The sequence below is a fragment of the Grammomys surdaster genome, unplaced genomic scaffold (genome assembly GCF_004785775.1).
Source record: "Grammomys surdaster isolate TR1022 unplaced genomic scaffold, NIH_TR_1.0 126115, whole genome shotgun sequence".
NCBI lineage: Eukaryota > Metazoa > Chordata > Mammalia > Rodentia > Muridae > Grammomys > Grammomys surdaster.
This window is the reverse complement of record NW_021620923.1, coordinates 907594-921296: the sequence shown is the minus strand read 5'-3', so window position 1 is coordinate 921296 and position 13703 is coordinate 907594. Positions and strand designations below refer to the sequence as shown.

Below are 13703 nucleotides of genomic sequence, written 5' to 3'. Positions count from 1 at the left end.
CCTTGCTGTTTGACTGTGAAGAATTCTGTGGTTTTCTCCTACCATGGCCTCTGCATCAGTTCCTGCTTTCTGACCTGCTTAGTCCTGACTTCCTTTAGTTATGAACAGCAATGTGGAAATGTAAGCTCAATAAATCATTTCCTTCTTAACTTGCTTCTTGGTTATGATGTTTTATGGAGGAATAGAAACCCTAAGACAAATTGGTACCAACAAAGTGGGGTATTCCTGTAACAACCTGACCATATTTTGTGGAGGACTGTGGAAAGACTTTGGAACTTTGATCTAGAAGAGCCATTGGGATGTTAAGAGCCCTGTAGGATGTTCTGTAGGAGCTTGGAAGATAATGTTGAGAACAGTGCAGAAGAAGGAGGCCTGGCTTGTGAAATTTCAGAGGGAAGATTAAAGACTTTTATCAAGGCCCTTGCTGTTTTGATTGTGAAGAATTTTGTGGTTCTGTTTAGCTGGGGCTGAAGAATCAGCTGTGATTAACAAGATACCAGAACTACTAAAGCGAAATTTTTGCATTACTGAGACTATTAATGCTGGTTAGCAGGAAGTAAGACATTAGAGGTGATTAAAAAGAGACCAGCATCACTGAGGTGAAATCTGGGAAGTGTTTTCTGAGAGCACAGAGGCTGTGTTCCAGAGATAGCCAAGGTTCTACCTTGTCCTGTGTCTGGACTTGATAATATGTCAGAGTCACCCAGGTGGTACTGGTTTTGAAGGCATGAAGGTGTCATGAAGAACAGCTGAGGCTCAGCACTGTGAGAGGCCACAGAAGGCCATTGGTGAAGGTGCAGCCTCAGATGCAATTGATGGCCCAGGACTGAAGGGGTCATGCAAAGAAGTTGAGATTCGGCACTATGAAGAGAGCCTATGAGAGGCTATGGGTGAAGCCTAGTTACAGTGGAGGACAGTAGTGCTTTGGTGATGCTAGTACTGTGAGATTACCACCAAGAACAGCAGCAACAGTGGAGTACAGGAGCCTAGAAGACAAGGTGTGTGCTACAAAGGGCAGGTCTAGAGAAATGACCTAATTCCTTGGAGGAGCCCAGAAGATCATGAGCTGGATCCCAGACAATGGACAGTTGGAATTTGCTTTTGCTTTTGATTGTGACCTGATAGTTTTTCTTCTTAAAGGAAGAAAGTATTTTAGTGGATCCCATAGTTAAGAGACTTTTAATTGTAAAAAGACTTCAATTTTTAAAAGAGATTGGATATTTTAAAGGGTTTGAAATTTTAATATGTAATAATTTTCAAAGGCTGTGGGACTTTTAAAGCTATTTAGATCTTTTTAAAGTTATTTAGATGAATCAGAAAATAAGGGTTGAGGCTTAATAGTGATGTGTTTGTGTGTCAAGTTGGCAAGGGGTCAATTGTACTGGCTGGATTTGTGTCAACTTAGCACAAGCTGGAGTTATCACAGAGAAAGGAGCTTCAGTTGAGACAATGACTCCATCAGATTCAGCTGTAAGGCATCTTCTCAATTAGTGATCAAGTGGGAAGGGACCCTTGTGGGTGGTACCATCCCTGGGCTGGTAGTCTTGGATTCTATAAGAAAGCAAACTGAGCAAGCCAGGGGAAGCAAGCCAATAAGTAACATCGCTCCATGGCTTCTGCATCAGATCCTGCTTTCTGACCTGCTTGAATTCCAGTCCTGACTTCCTTTGGTGATGAACAGCAATGTGGAAATGTAAGCTAAATAAACCCTTTCCTCCCCAACTTGCTTCTTGATTATTATGTTTTGTGCTGTAATAGAAACTCTGACTAAGAGATACCTAGCAAATAAGTTATGACTATGCAGAACACTAATCAAAATTTAGAAAGCTTGTTGAAAGAGCAAAGCCTATAATTTTAAATGGATTTTAAATGGTCTACAAAATCTTCACTCCTGCTGTTGTTTCTATTTGTTATGATATACAATGTATTTACAGAGTATGTTATTAATGTTTCTATTTAGTTGCCTTTAAGACCTTTAAACTAATTAGGTGAACTTAAATGATTAAATAGGATTTCTAAAGGAAGGCACTGGTTATAAGCAAGTAGCTATTCATGGTAGGTGAACTCAAAGAAGTAAGATATAAAATGCATGTGGTGGTTTGAGTAGAAATTGTTGCCATAGGATAACAGGTATGAATGCTTGGTCCCCTTTTGGTAGGACTTTTGGGAAGGATTAGAAGATGTGTCTTTGCTGGAGGATGCACTGGGAGTGGGCTTTGATTTCTCAAAAGTCTCTCTGCCTTGCACTTGTGGATCAGGATTTAAAATCTCAACCACTGTTCGAGAGCCATGCTGCTACTATACTAACCGCCATAATACCACGTCATATACTGTAAGCATCAGAAACAATGAACCTCAAATTAAACACTTTCTTTTATAAGTCAACTTGGTCATAGTGTCTTATAATAGCAATAACAAAGTCACTAATACCACACAGAAAGGATATAAGGTCTAGCCGTTAAAGTATAGTGAGCAGTCTCTAAAGTCTCTGATAGTGATGGGCATCTAATAAAGACTGCAGGGGTGTACCTCCCAACATTCTGAGGATGTAACGCAAACAAGTGTGGAAGGTGGTATCCCCCACCCTCAAGTCATGTGTTTGCTTGGAAGTTGTATCTACAAAATTCCCTCATAAGAAATGGATGTCATTCTAAATCATTAGATTTGTGCCACTTGTTTGTGTAACAAGAGAAACCTCCCAAAAGCTGAAGAACTTTTCTTTTTTTTAATGAAGTAGGGAATATGAATAAAGTTGAATGAGGACTCATGAAAATGCACTTATCCTACTAGATCTGCTATTTATTAACAGCTATGGAGATACTATAGAGAAAATCAAATGGTTTTGATAGAATTTTAAGAAAACTTTCCAAGTAGGGATACTGGAAGACCATGAAACAGCTTTCATTTTCAAAACAAGTAAGCTTTATTCGTCTGCATTTAACTAATTAAGTAACCATCGAGAGATCAAAACAAGATTTAAGTTAAGTAGATCAGTTTGTCAACTAATTATCTATTTAAATAATGACAAAAGGAAGATCATAATAAAGGTAACATAATAAACTCATAAGCTTTAAAACTTAAAGAAACAAAAAATAACTATATTTTAAAAAGCATTCTATCATCTAAATGAGACTGTGTCCCAAAACAATTCTCCCTAAAGATTTATGGCCACCAAAGTTATAAAAAATAAGTAAATGGACCAAGACGATGTAATAGGTGATTGAAAGGTGAAGTTTAACAACAAAATGAGGAAAATTGAAAACAAATAGAAGTCAAGCATATTTAAGTAATAAGAAATACTTTGTAATTGGAATTGAAAAAGGGAGGTTTACACTTATCCTTAAAAACATATTAAAATGTGTTTAAATGATGCTTTTAATATTATTGTGGTGAAGATGATAAAGAGGGGATGTTGACAGAGACAAGCCAGCATGACTGATATATTTGAGGTTTGAGTGAATGAACAAAAATATTAGAGAAATAAAGATTTTCATAAAAAGTTAGTAAACTATAGTTTAAGTGATTTTGTTGTATCTCAGGAACATTAGACACCAGATGATCAACACTGAAGGATAACTTCAAAATCATAGGAAGAAAAAACAAGAACAAACTTATAGTATAATAAAACAAGTGGGAAAATTATTTTATAGACTTCATAATTCTGAGAATTGTGGAAGAAGGCATTACGTAATAATTTCAAAAGTAATTTGTTCTTGTTTGGTAATGTATGTACTGTGACTTACACAAGCTGAAGTCATTTCTATGTTAGAAATAATATATGATAACATATTATTGCATTTGTTCCTTAAAATTATCCTATGCAAAGATATGTTTCATATGATGTAAACACTATTGAAATTTATAAAACATAAACAATATTTTAATGTAAGCTATAAATATAAAAAAGCGAAAAAAGCAGACCTCAGTAATAATTAATTTAAAAAAAACACCAATAAAAACCCATAGATTTTAGCACTGTGTACAGAAAACATAGCACTTTCAAGTAGGAGATGACCACCTTAGATCATCTCAGTAACATCTTTCCAAGGGAGAGGGAAGGCTAAGAATCAAAAATCAGATCTTGCAAAACACATGCAAGACATCTTTAGCAGACATTTCAAGATGGAATGTAAAAACTATGAGGTTTATAATTTTAAAAGTAACTGAAATAGCATATTAAATGATATACAAATTCTAAATTTCAAGCTTGATTGGAACATGAAAAGGTTGAAAATATTTGACATCTTATTCTCTAAGTCATGTATGTGTTGTAATTATCTTCAAATAAAATTTTTATTGTCTTTTGATTGCTGAATTCAAGAATGAAATTATTTGGTCATATAATAATTAAATTCTACTCTAATGTGTAAACAGAACTAGTTAATGTGTGGATAAAAATATGCCCACAAGGATATCAGTTTAAAATGGAGCCTGTTTTTGTTCTTTAAAATTATTATATATATATGATTTGTTTATGTGTATGGTAATTCTTTGTGTGTATACAGTAACCACAGATGCCTGAGATGGATGTACAGTCACCATGAACTGGAATTACAGATAGTTGTGAGTCATCATGTGTGTGCTCCAAAAGCAGCAAGTGTTCTGAGCTACTGAGACATTTCTCTAGTGCTGTTTCTTTAAAATTAAATCATTTAATATGTTTTTTGTGAAATAACATGCAATTTTCAAGTACTTATAAACACTTGCATTGACATTCTATCAAAATGTAGCAAACATTTTTTTTGTGACTAAATTGGTAAATGATTAAAGATTTCTGTGAAGTTACATAGGGTGTTTGTTATTCATGATTTCCAAAAGTTTCACCTGATCCCCTCAGCTTTTTCTCTCTATAGTTGAAGCAATCAGCAGCTAGCATATGGTACATAAGACACAAAACGGAAGAGAGCTCAACTTCACAGGCGAGGCAGCTGGTAGATTTGACAGTTCTTTTCCAAATTGCTCATCATGTTTTGAATTACTGCTAGGAAAAAAAATGTGTTGCCCATCTCCAAAATAGATGTTCATTTTTATTTTTATGCTGGAGAAAGACTTCTAATGGGAAAATAAACCAGATGGTTATAGGAAAGGAGGTAGGTTTCCTATTGAGACCATTTTCATATTGTCAGAAGATGTTTCCAAGTAAACAAATAAATACCTCACTATTCAGAGTTAGCTTTGCCCTCAGATGCACTTCTGCTCTCCTTTTGAGTCTAATCTTAGGAACAGTGTAAAAAGTAAAGCAAAATGGTTTGGTGAATTCATTGTCAAAGGGACATTGATCTAGATTTTGTGCTAACCCAAAATATGACAGATAAGGGGACTCATTCTGAGACATTGGTGACATTTTAAATGAGTAATTGTAGTATGGTAAATATTTTCCCCCAGTGAGAAGTGCACAACTGATGGAGTTCAATTTTTTTTTATAGCAGAAATCTAATCAAATTTACATAGAATCCCAAAATGTAGTAATGCATTTATGCAATTCCAATTGTGATTTGCATGGTGTAATAAACATCTTGTCACTTTAAGACTCAATTAGATCTCCTAAGTCATCTTTGGCCACATTCTAACTTTGATGTTCTCAATAATTCCAAATTGGGCCTCTCCACAGAATACAAAGAAGCTTCATCTAGAATAACAAGGGGATGGTTTTCTGAAGTCTTAAGTGCTTCTGAACCTGAATTTGATTCATAATTTTCTTTAAAATTCTTTTATTAGAAGAATTCTGGCACTTCTCTCTAGATTATGTGTTTACTTGAAAATATATTCCTGTATCTGTATTAGAATTAGAAAGTAATTTTCTCTTCTGTGTATGATGTTTGTTTTAGAATACTCTTTATGATATCTCTAAGATCCTCAAAGTTGAAAAATACTTGTGTTTGACTCCACTAACACATTTGAATTATAATGAGTTTTTAACGATGAATGTAATTAATTATTTTCAGTTGGTGTCTACCTTTTAGCCTTATTCTAAAAGTTTCAATGTCTCCATTTAACATATTGAAAGTCATTTTAAGTGCTAATACAGGATCGTGACAGTCTAATCTCTTCATTGTGAGCCTTTCTTTTTTTACTAATCCAATGAAAATGTATCTAACTTTCAATTTCCCAAGTTCATAGCAGTTGTCACATTTGAAGTATAGCTCTTCATACTTCTGAGCACTGTCATAAGTCATTCAAGACAGATTTATGAAATGACAGACTTTCTCAGATAAAGTATAATGTGTCAAAAAGCTATTCTTTATTTCCAGTCCAATGGGAATTTAAGAAATTGTTTCAAACAAGGATAAATTTGGAAATAACTTATGAAACTCACTGCAGGTGACAGCTACAACTCAGAACAAGGAGCATGCTATGATATTTTAACCAATGCTTTTTTTCTTTGTTTAAAAGTGGCAAATGAATTAGCGATTGTTAACTGCTTTGTATTCTGAGAACTTGTCAAATCATTTTAGTTAAGTGGCCATTTGTATGAGCATATTATTTCTAACTACCAAAATCTGTGATTCTGTTTATTTTCTGTTCACTTGAAAATTGCTTGTTTCAATTGCAATATCTGAAACATTCTTTCTGCAATCATGTCTATTGACAAGTGGTTTCATCAATTTTTACATTGAAACTCAGGATCATAGTGTAGACTTTACTCATACTTATCTTAGCTAATACATTTTACTATAGTAAGTTTCAATAATGAATTTAGTTTTTGATATATTAACAGTACAGTTTACCTAGTTCAGAGATGCTGAGAGAGGAAATCTAATGAAATGGTCACCTAAGAGACCACCAGTTCTAGAATGGTCAGAAAAGGGTATCAACTCTAGAATGGTGCTAGAGTCCAGTATTGGATCTAGAATGATCAGACTATCAGGTCCAAAATGGTGTCTGAGCACAGCATAGTTCTAGAATGGACATATAAGGGACTATCAACCCTAGAATGGCATTAGAGCAGAGGATCGTTCTAAAGTAGCCAGGTAATGAAGTACTGGCTATAGGAGAGTCATGTTGACTAACAGCTCTCTTTTCTTTTTCTATGACATCTTACTCTTCCTTATTCTCTTATTATTTTTAAATAACCCTCAAGTGTAACATAATTATTATTAAAATATAACTAAAATTATAAAGAATGAGCATTGAAATTATAGTATCGCTGTCCTCAATTCACCAGCATCAATTCTGAAAAGTATAATTGCTTAAACTATTATATTTCAAAAATTTGCAATTTAAAATTACTTAATCTAATTTTGTAACTAATATTTTTTATTAATCATTTCAATCGTTTACATCTCAGATGATATGCCCCTTCTAGGTTCTCCACAATCCCCCATCTCATCTGCTCTCTCCTCCCTCCTCTTTGCCTCTATGAGGGTGCTTCTGCACTAACCCATCCACTCCTGCTCCACAGTGAGTTCAAGATCCCCAGTAGGGGCGCTGGTAGTAGGACTGGAGGAACAGAGGGTACAACTCCATAGGTAGAACAATGCCAGTTAATTTTGTATGTTAAGTGTATTTAAAACTGTTACTATGCAGAGCAATAATTGTAATTATAACTATGCTTTAGTCATAACTATAGTTTAATACTAATTGTGTTACAGTTGAAGGCTATTTAAAAATAATGAGAAAGAGGAAGACTAAGATGTCATAGAAAAAGAAAAGAGAATTGTTATTCTACATAACCATCCTATAGCCTGTACTATACTACCTGGCTATTTTAGAATGATTGCCTGCTCTAATTGCCATTCTAGGGTTGAAAATAGGCCCAGGAGTTAGACAATAATGGTTTGCAGAAAGTTTGTATGTATGGCCCATGGTAAGCTCAGTTCACTCTTGCAGATAATGTAGGATGGTGTCCTTCTATTACCAGATACCAAGGAATAAGAATATTAAGATATGGATCAAAAATTGTACTAATAAAATGCATCTAAGATATCCTCATTGAGAAGCCAAAGCTTTCTGGCTACATTTGATATTAATATAAGAACAAACTTATAGTAAGAATATGTATTTCAACCAAAGATGATGTTTGGGTAAATTAACATCAAATGTCAATAATATCAGGTCAGTATACTAAGAAGACATTTGAAGCTAGATAGCCCATTCACAAAATCATGGGAGTTGAATATGTTATTAAAATACTATAGAGAATATTTTTTAAAAAAATGCTGAAACTATTCATTTTTCCAGGCATTTATGCATCCGTATATTCATCCTACAATGCTTCTTTAAACACTTCATTGGTAAGATATGCAAAACTATAATTGATGGTCTTAATTTTGTTACAATTGAAGTATTTCATCATTAAAACATTGACAAATAGTTAGCACTTAGACTTCTGCAAGCACATGCTATTCAATTTTACAAAGCCAAAGCAATAATGGGATATTAAGCCACAGACACTAACTGTTCATGCCAAAGAACACAGATCTTCCCAATCTTCCCACACTAATGTTATGAATCCACTTTACAATGACATATAGCAAATTCCTATTACATTTTGTCTATGTAAAAATGCAGATGAGCAGGCACAGAGAGAGAAAACCCTGAAAAAATGAGGAGATTGATTGGCTTAAAATGAAGCAAGCAAATAAGAAATAAACATCTCAATTTAAAGTCTAGTCTTCTTTCTTCAGGAATGTCAAACATAGGTCTATACTTTGAGCATGTAATAAAAATTATAGTGTTATATCTTCCTCCTTAGGAAGAATTAAGAGTTTCCAAAATTTTAATAAAATATATTATTTGGTCTGAAAATTGACACTAACTCCTTCCTGCATTGAAACAAAAATGGTTTACTAAAGCAACCGAAAATCCAGGAGCAATGGTTGTAGCAGATAGTCCATCATGAAGCATTTTAACATGGGTGAATAAATATACTTAATTATGACAAATGCTATTATGCATGATTTATGAAGCACTGTGCAAAGCCATGCCAAATGGATAGAAGGATGGATACTTACCAACAGGGCGAACTGTAGACATTACAATGGTGTGGTGAGAACATAAAAAAGAAATTAAAAAAAGAAAAGAAAATTATCAGAATGCATGATGTGTAATGTTACATTTAAGTATGGACAATAGAGTGACATCTACTCTCATAATTCAGTTATGAACAAGTTTCCTAAGTCTCATCCAACTGAAAGAGATAAACATAAGTTTAAGGGAAAGGTTAGTTTTTTAACCACAGGACTAAACTAACTTTGAGAACTTAAAGGGATAGTTTAGATTTATCATCGTCATTTACTTTAGGTACTATTTCAAAGACTTCAAATTAAGGAGCCAAATGCTACCCCAAAGTTAAGAACAGACTAATAAAATATTCAAGCCAACATTTAGCAACAACATTTTGAAATTATAAGGTCTCATTGCCTGAATTAAATAACAATTGGATTTCAGGCTTTGCTTGCCAGAACCATTTCAAGAAGTATAGACAAGTGCTTGACACAACTTTTTGTAGGCAATAATTTAGAACCACTTTGCTTTCCATCCATAGAAATGTAACAATGTACCAAATAGGTTGAGACAGGCCATTGGATCCCAACTAGCTCCCTAACTGCTGCTGACTATCCATTCTTCTAGCGTAGGTGATGAAGCAGTGACTGACACGCTGATTCTTTCTCTTACTGAGCATGACTTCAAATAGATGCCTGAGATAATACATCACTTTTCAGTGTAATACCATATCATTGAATTATTAGTATCCATAATAATAGGCTGCCCTTTCTCTTAATGACTGAAATATTAAGAGACATACAAAAGTTAATATTTTCTTTTAAAAAATTTCAAATCAGTGTGAATAAAAAACCATTCCATATAAAAGCAATACATAAGCATTAGAAAGCATATGGTCCTTGTATACAAAAATATATTTTTAAGATTTAACAATATAAAATATACAATTAAAATAGAAATGTTTCCATCTAATAGGCCCATGGACCATGTACCAGCATGTATAACCCTGAATGATAGTGCATTTCTAGTGTGAATATATCTTGTTGATGTTGGCTGTATGCCTTATAGCTCTCCACTTAATTAACATAATCCATCATAATTCTGTATTTGTGCAATCCTTAAAAATAATAGTATATTTAGATATATATATATATGAGAGACGACTCTTTTATGATTAGCAGCATTTAAAGTTAGGAAATACTAACTAGGAAATATAAGTAGGAAAATCTTGCAGACACTGCCAGATATATATTTTGTGATATCTTTATTGTAGAAAAGTATTGAGAAGGGGCCCGATGAACCATCATTTCCCCATTTGGAAAACTATGGGCAGAAAGACCTGAGACTAATAACCAAGTAACAACATAAAATAGATATCACAATTTCTTCCTTTACTCTCGTTAATAAGTTCACTCAGTTGTGTCAATATCCTGTAGGAGGAAGACAGCAATTTTGGAATTCATGCTAATTTAACTGCAAAATAGAATTGGTTTTCAAATATACTTTCCTAAGAAATATTTCTTCTAAGAATATGATATGAAGGAAAAAGAAGAAACTATGTTAAGGAATCATGTTAAAATAAATAATATATTTTATATTCACTTTAGACTAATTTTGAAAATTTTTACTTTACTGCCTTGGGAAATGCCTAATAATGAGATACTTTTCATAGCAAGTCAATGAAGAAACTTAAAAATGAGGAAAATTGCTTGTATAAAAGAAGCTGCTGTTTTAACATCACAACCAAGAAACATTTATAAAGTACTTAAGTTCTTTGTCTTGATTATTACAAACTAAATTTCTTTTATTGATTTTTAAAAAATTTTATTTGTCAAGACAGCTAATGGGTCTACTTGAAGGTAAAATCATCTGATCACCATGCTTGTTACCATATTTTTTAGAATTAATCAATCAAACAAATAACTTGAAAAGACTTTTGTTTCAAGTGTTGATCATAAAACTCTTTAAAGCTTCTCCAATGGATTAGCATTCATATATTGATATAATATCCATATAATCATCACTATAAAACTACATGCCCTAGTTCCAGAGCAGCAGTTCATTGTAAAAATCAGCAGGTGAGAGTTTTCAAAATCGGCAAATGAAACTCAACTGCGTTCCAGTCTTAAATGGATTAAGATGGACATGGCCTCTGGGGTTAGTTGACCTCATTCCAATAAAGTAACCCCGTGAGAGGTTGACTATTTCGTTTATGTGCATAAAGAAACAGACACAGAAAATAAAAGTCATAATTTTACCCACATTAAACTTGTAGTGTGAGACATCCCAACTGCTTGTCTTAATGGGAAGACGTGTTTTAAATAACAATTTACTGAACCTTTCCTTGTTCCATGGTGATATATGATTATTATTTAGCTGTGATGTAGAAGTTGCAGTCTTCAATGAATGACATATTCATTCCACTGAGAAAAAGACACTCTGACTTATTTACATGCTACAAATCAGAGAAGAAACCATTTAAGGTTTGCTGATCTTAAAGAAAAAAAATAGTGTCACCTTACAAAACAATACTCTCTATCAGTTTTGTACATTTACTTCCATGCCCAAGGAATATAATATATTAGACACAAACAGCTAAATGTAACACTTTCAATGAATTGAGAATTCAATTAGGTGAGGAAGTTCTCAAAGTTCTCATTGCAAGTCTCTTTTGGCCCAAGCACTAAAGTGTTAACAGGAAATCTGTTTCTTCTCCAAATATCTCCTCACATGTTCTCAGCATTTGTTTAGTCAGCAAATAGCTTTTTAATGGAATATTTTGGGGTTGGTTATTTACTCTTTGTCTATACGTTTAATTCCCCCCACAACATAGCTTAGAGATGATTTTGTTTAAATGAATTATTTTTACAGTAGTCTATCTATTTAAGAACACTTCTTCTGGATATATGCTGTAGTTGATGATTTGTTGTTGGGAAAGACTCCTGACAATTGGAGTGTGGGGGTCTCTGACTCTTTTGCCTATTCTTGAGACCCTTTTCCTCCTACAGGGTTTCCTTGACCAGTCTTAACTATAATGTGTTGAGCTGTGTTCAGCTGATGTCCCTGGGAGATCTGTTCTTTTCTAGAGAGGGTTGAGGAAGGATTGGATCTGGGGTAGACGAATGTGGTGGATAACAGGGAAGGAAGAATAAATTTATCTAAAAATAATCCACAGAGTAGATTAGAGTTTATAATTTTATCTTGGTCTCATGAGTTACTATATTTTTTATTATATATTATCAGTAAATAAATGTGGTTTATAAACAACCAAGGTTATTATGTCTTAAATAACAGTGACAGTGTTGATAAGCAAGTGCTTCTAATCTTGTCTAAATTGTTTTTAATTACATTAAGCCTAAAATGAATGTAAGACAATACAAGTGGGTGGTCTGGAATTGGGTAAGAGCCATTGAAAAGAAGACAAAGCATCTTTATTCTCAAGGATACAGATGCATGCTTCCTGCTAGTTACCTGGAGACAAATAAGTGTTGTGGAATAAATTATTTTTTATTGCTTCTTTTTTGAACAGATAAAAGATCAAATTACAGATCTCTGACTGATTTTGTTCACCTTTAAACTCCTCCAAACCTTTTTCCTAATTTCTAAAACGTTTAGGAGCAAAGCTTACAAGGTCAATGGTGAGCTGCAACTGTGTTGCTCTCAATGATCTCTATGGAGAGAGGAGAGAAAGCAGTCAGTCATTGGAAGAAGCTTAATCATTGCACAGGAGATGTGCTGGTGTGTCTGTGCTAAGTTTCAACAATGCCGTGGCAATGCCTACTCTGGAAGCTTAAGTATCCCCTGTCTTTGGGACAGTTTTCTGTGCTTTGTGATAAATGAGTTCTCCTAATAGCCATGTTCCACCTGGAGCACAGTTATTCACTCCATAGAAAGTTAAGGTTTAGTAATGCTTTCTTTCACTATAAACAGTTCTACTGAGTTTAGAAACAAACACGAGCCTGTAACTGGGACCCGACTTAACATGCAGAAAGTTTATAAGCAGTGTCCTTGACCGCTTGCATTTTTAAGGCCCGTGAATTTCACAAATTGTTCTCTAAAATAAATTATCAGGAGGCTAGAGTTTGGTTACCACCTTTGAACCATCACTAGCAATTGCATTCCATTAAAATAGTGTGTAGACTAGTGGAAAAATATACAAAACTCCCTAATTTTAAACTGTTTAAAGGGATATAAGCTAATTCCTTAAAGAGATAAGCCATCAGAAAGCAAACATTTCAAAACTGACAGTATTCAAAAGCAGTGAGGTGATAAAAGTGACGGAAACAAAAGAATCATTTATATTATCCCAATTTTTAGGATGATCTTTTCTGCCATATGAACTATTTAGTTAATATGTTATCGTTAAATTTATAAGGAGATCAGGCTGGGGAGATGGCTCAATGGTTGAGTTCTGGCTACATTTCATGAGTTCAATTTCCAGCAAGCACGTGGTGGCTCACAACCATCTATAATAGGATATAATACCATCAACCATTCTTCCTTTACTACTTGAAACTTTTGATATTCAACTCACTGAGATGCTCAAAAGTCATTATTTGTTTGCTTCTTTCTTTGGGGTTTGGTTATTTTTCAGACACAGTCTAACTTTGTGTCCCATGCTGGCCTGTAAGTCTCTATGCAGCTTACAGTGGTCTCTAATTCATTACAGTCCTCCTCATCCCATGTACCAGAATTATAGGCACGAATCTCTGTATACTCCTTGATATGACAATATTAATGTCACTGGAAAGATACAA

At 33.8% G+C, this 13703-nt stretch overlaps 1 protein-coding gene across 3 annotated transcripts in view; it reads right to left on the bottom strand.

Moving 5' to 3' along the window:
* Positions 1-13703, bottom strand: part of Robo2 (roundabout guidance receptor 2) — a 497708-nt gene that overhangs the window by 105982 nt on the left and 378023 nt on the right. For all 3 annotated transcript variants that reach the window (XM_028756254.1, XM_028756255.1, XM_028756252.1), the window contains exon 7: positions 8955-8966. In XM_028756254.1, the coding sequence (XP_028612087.1) occupies positions 8955-8966 (12 nt within the window). The remainder of the gene's footprint in view (positions 1-8954; positions 8967-13703) is intronic.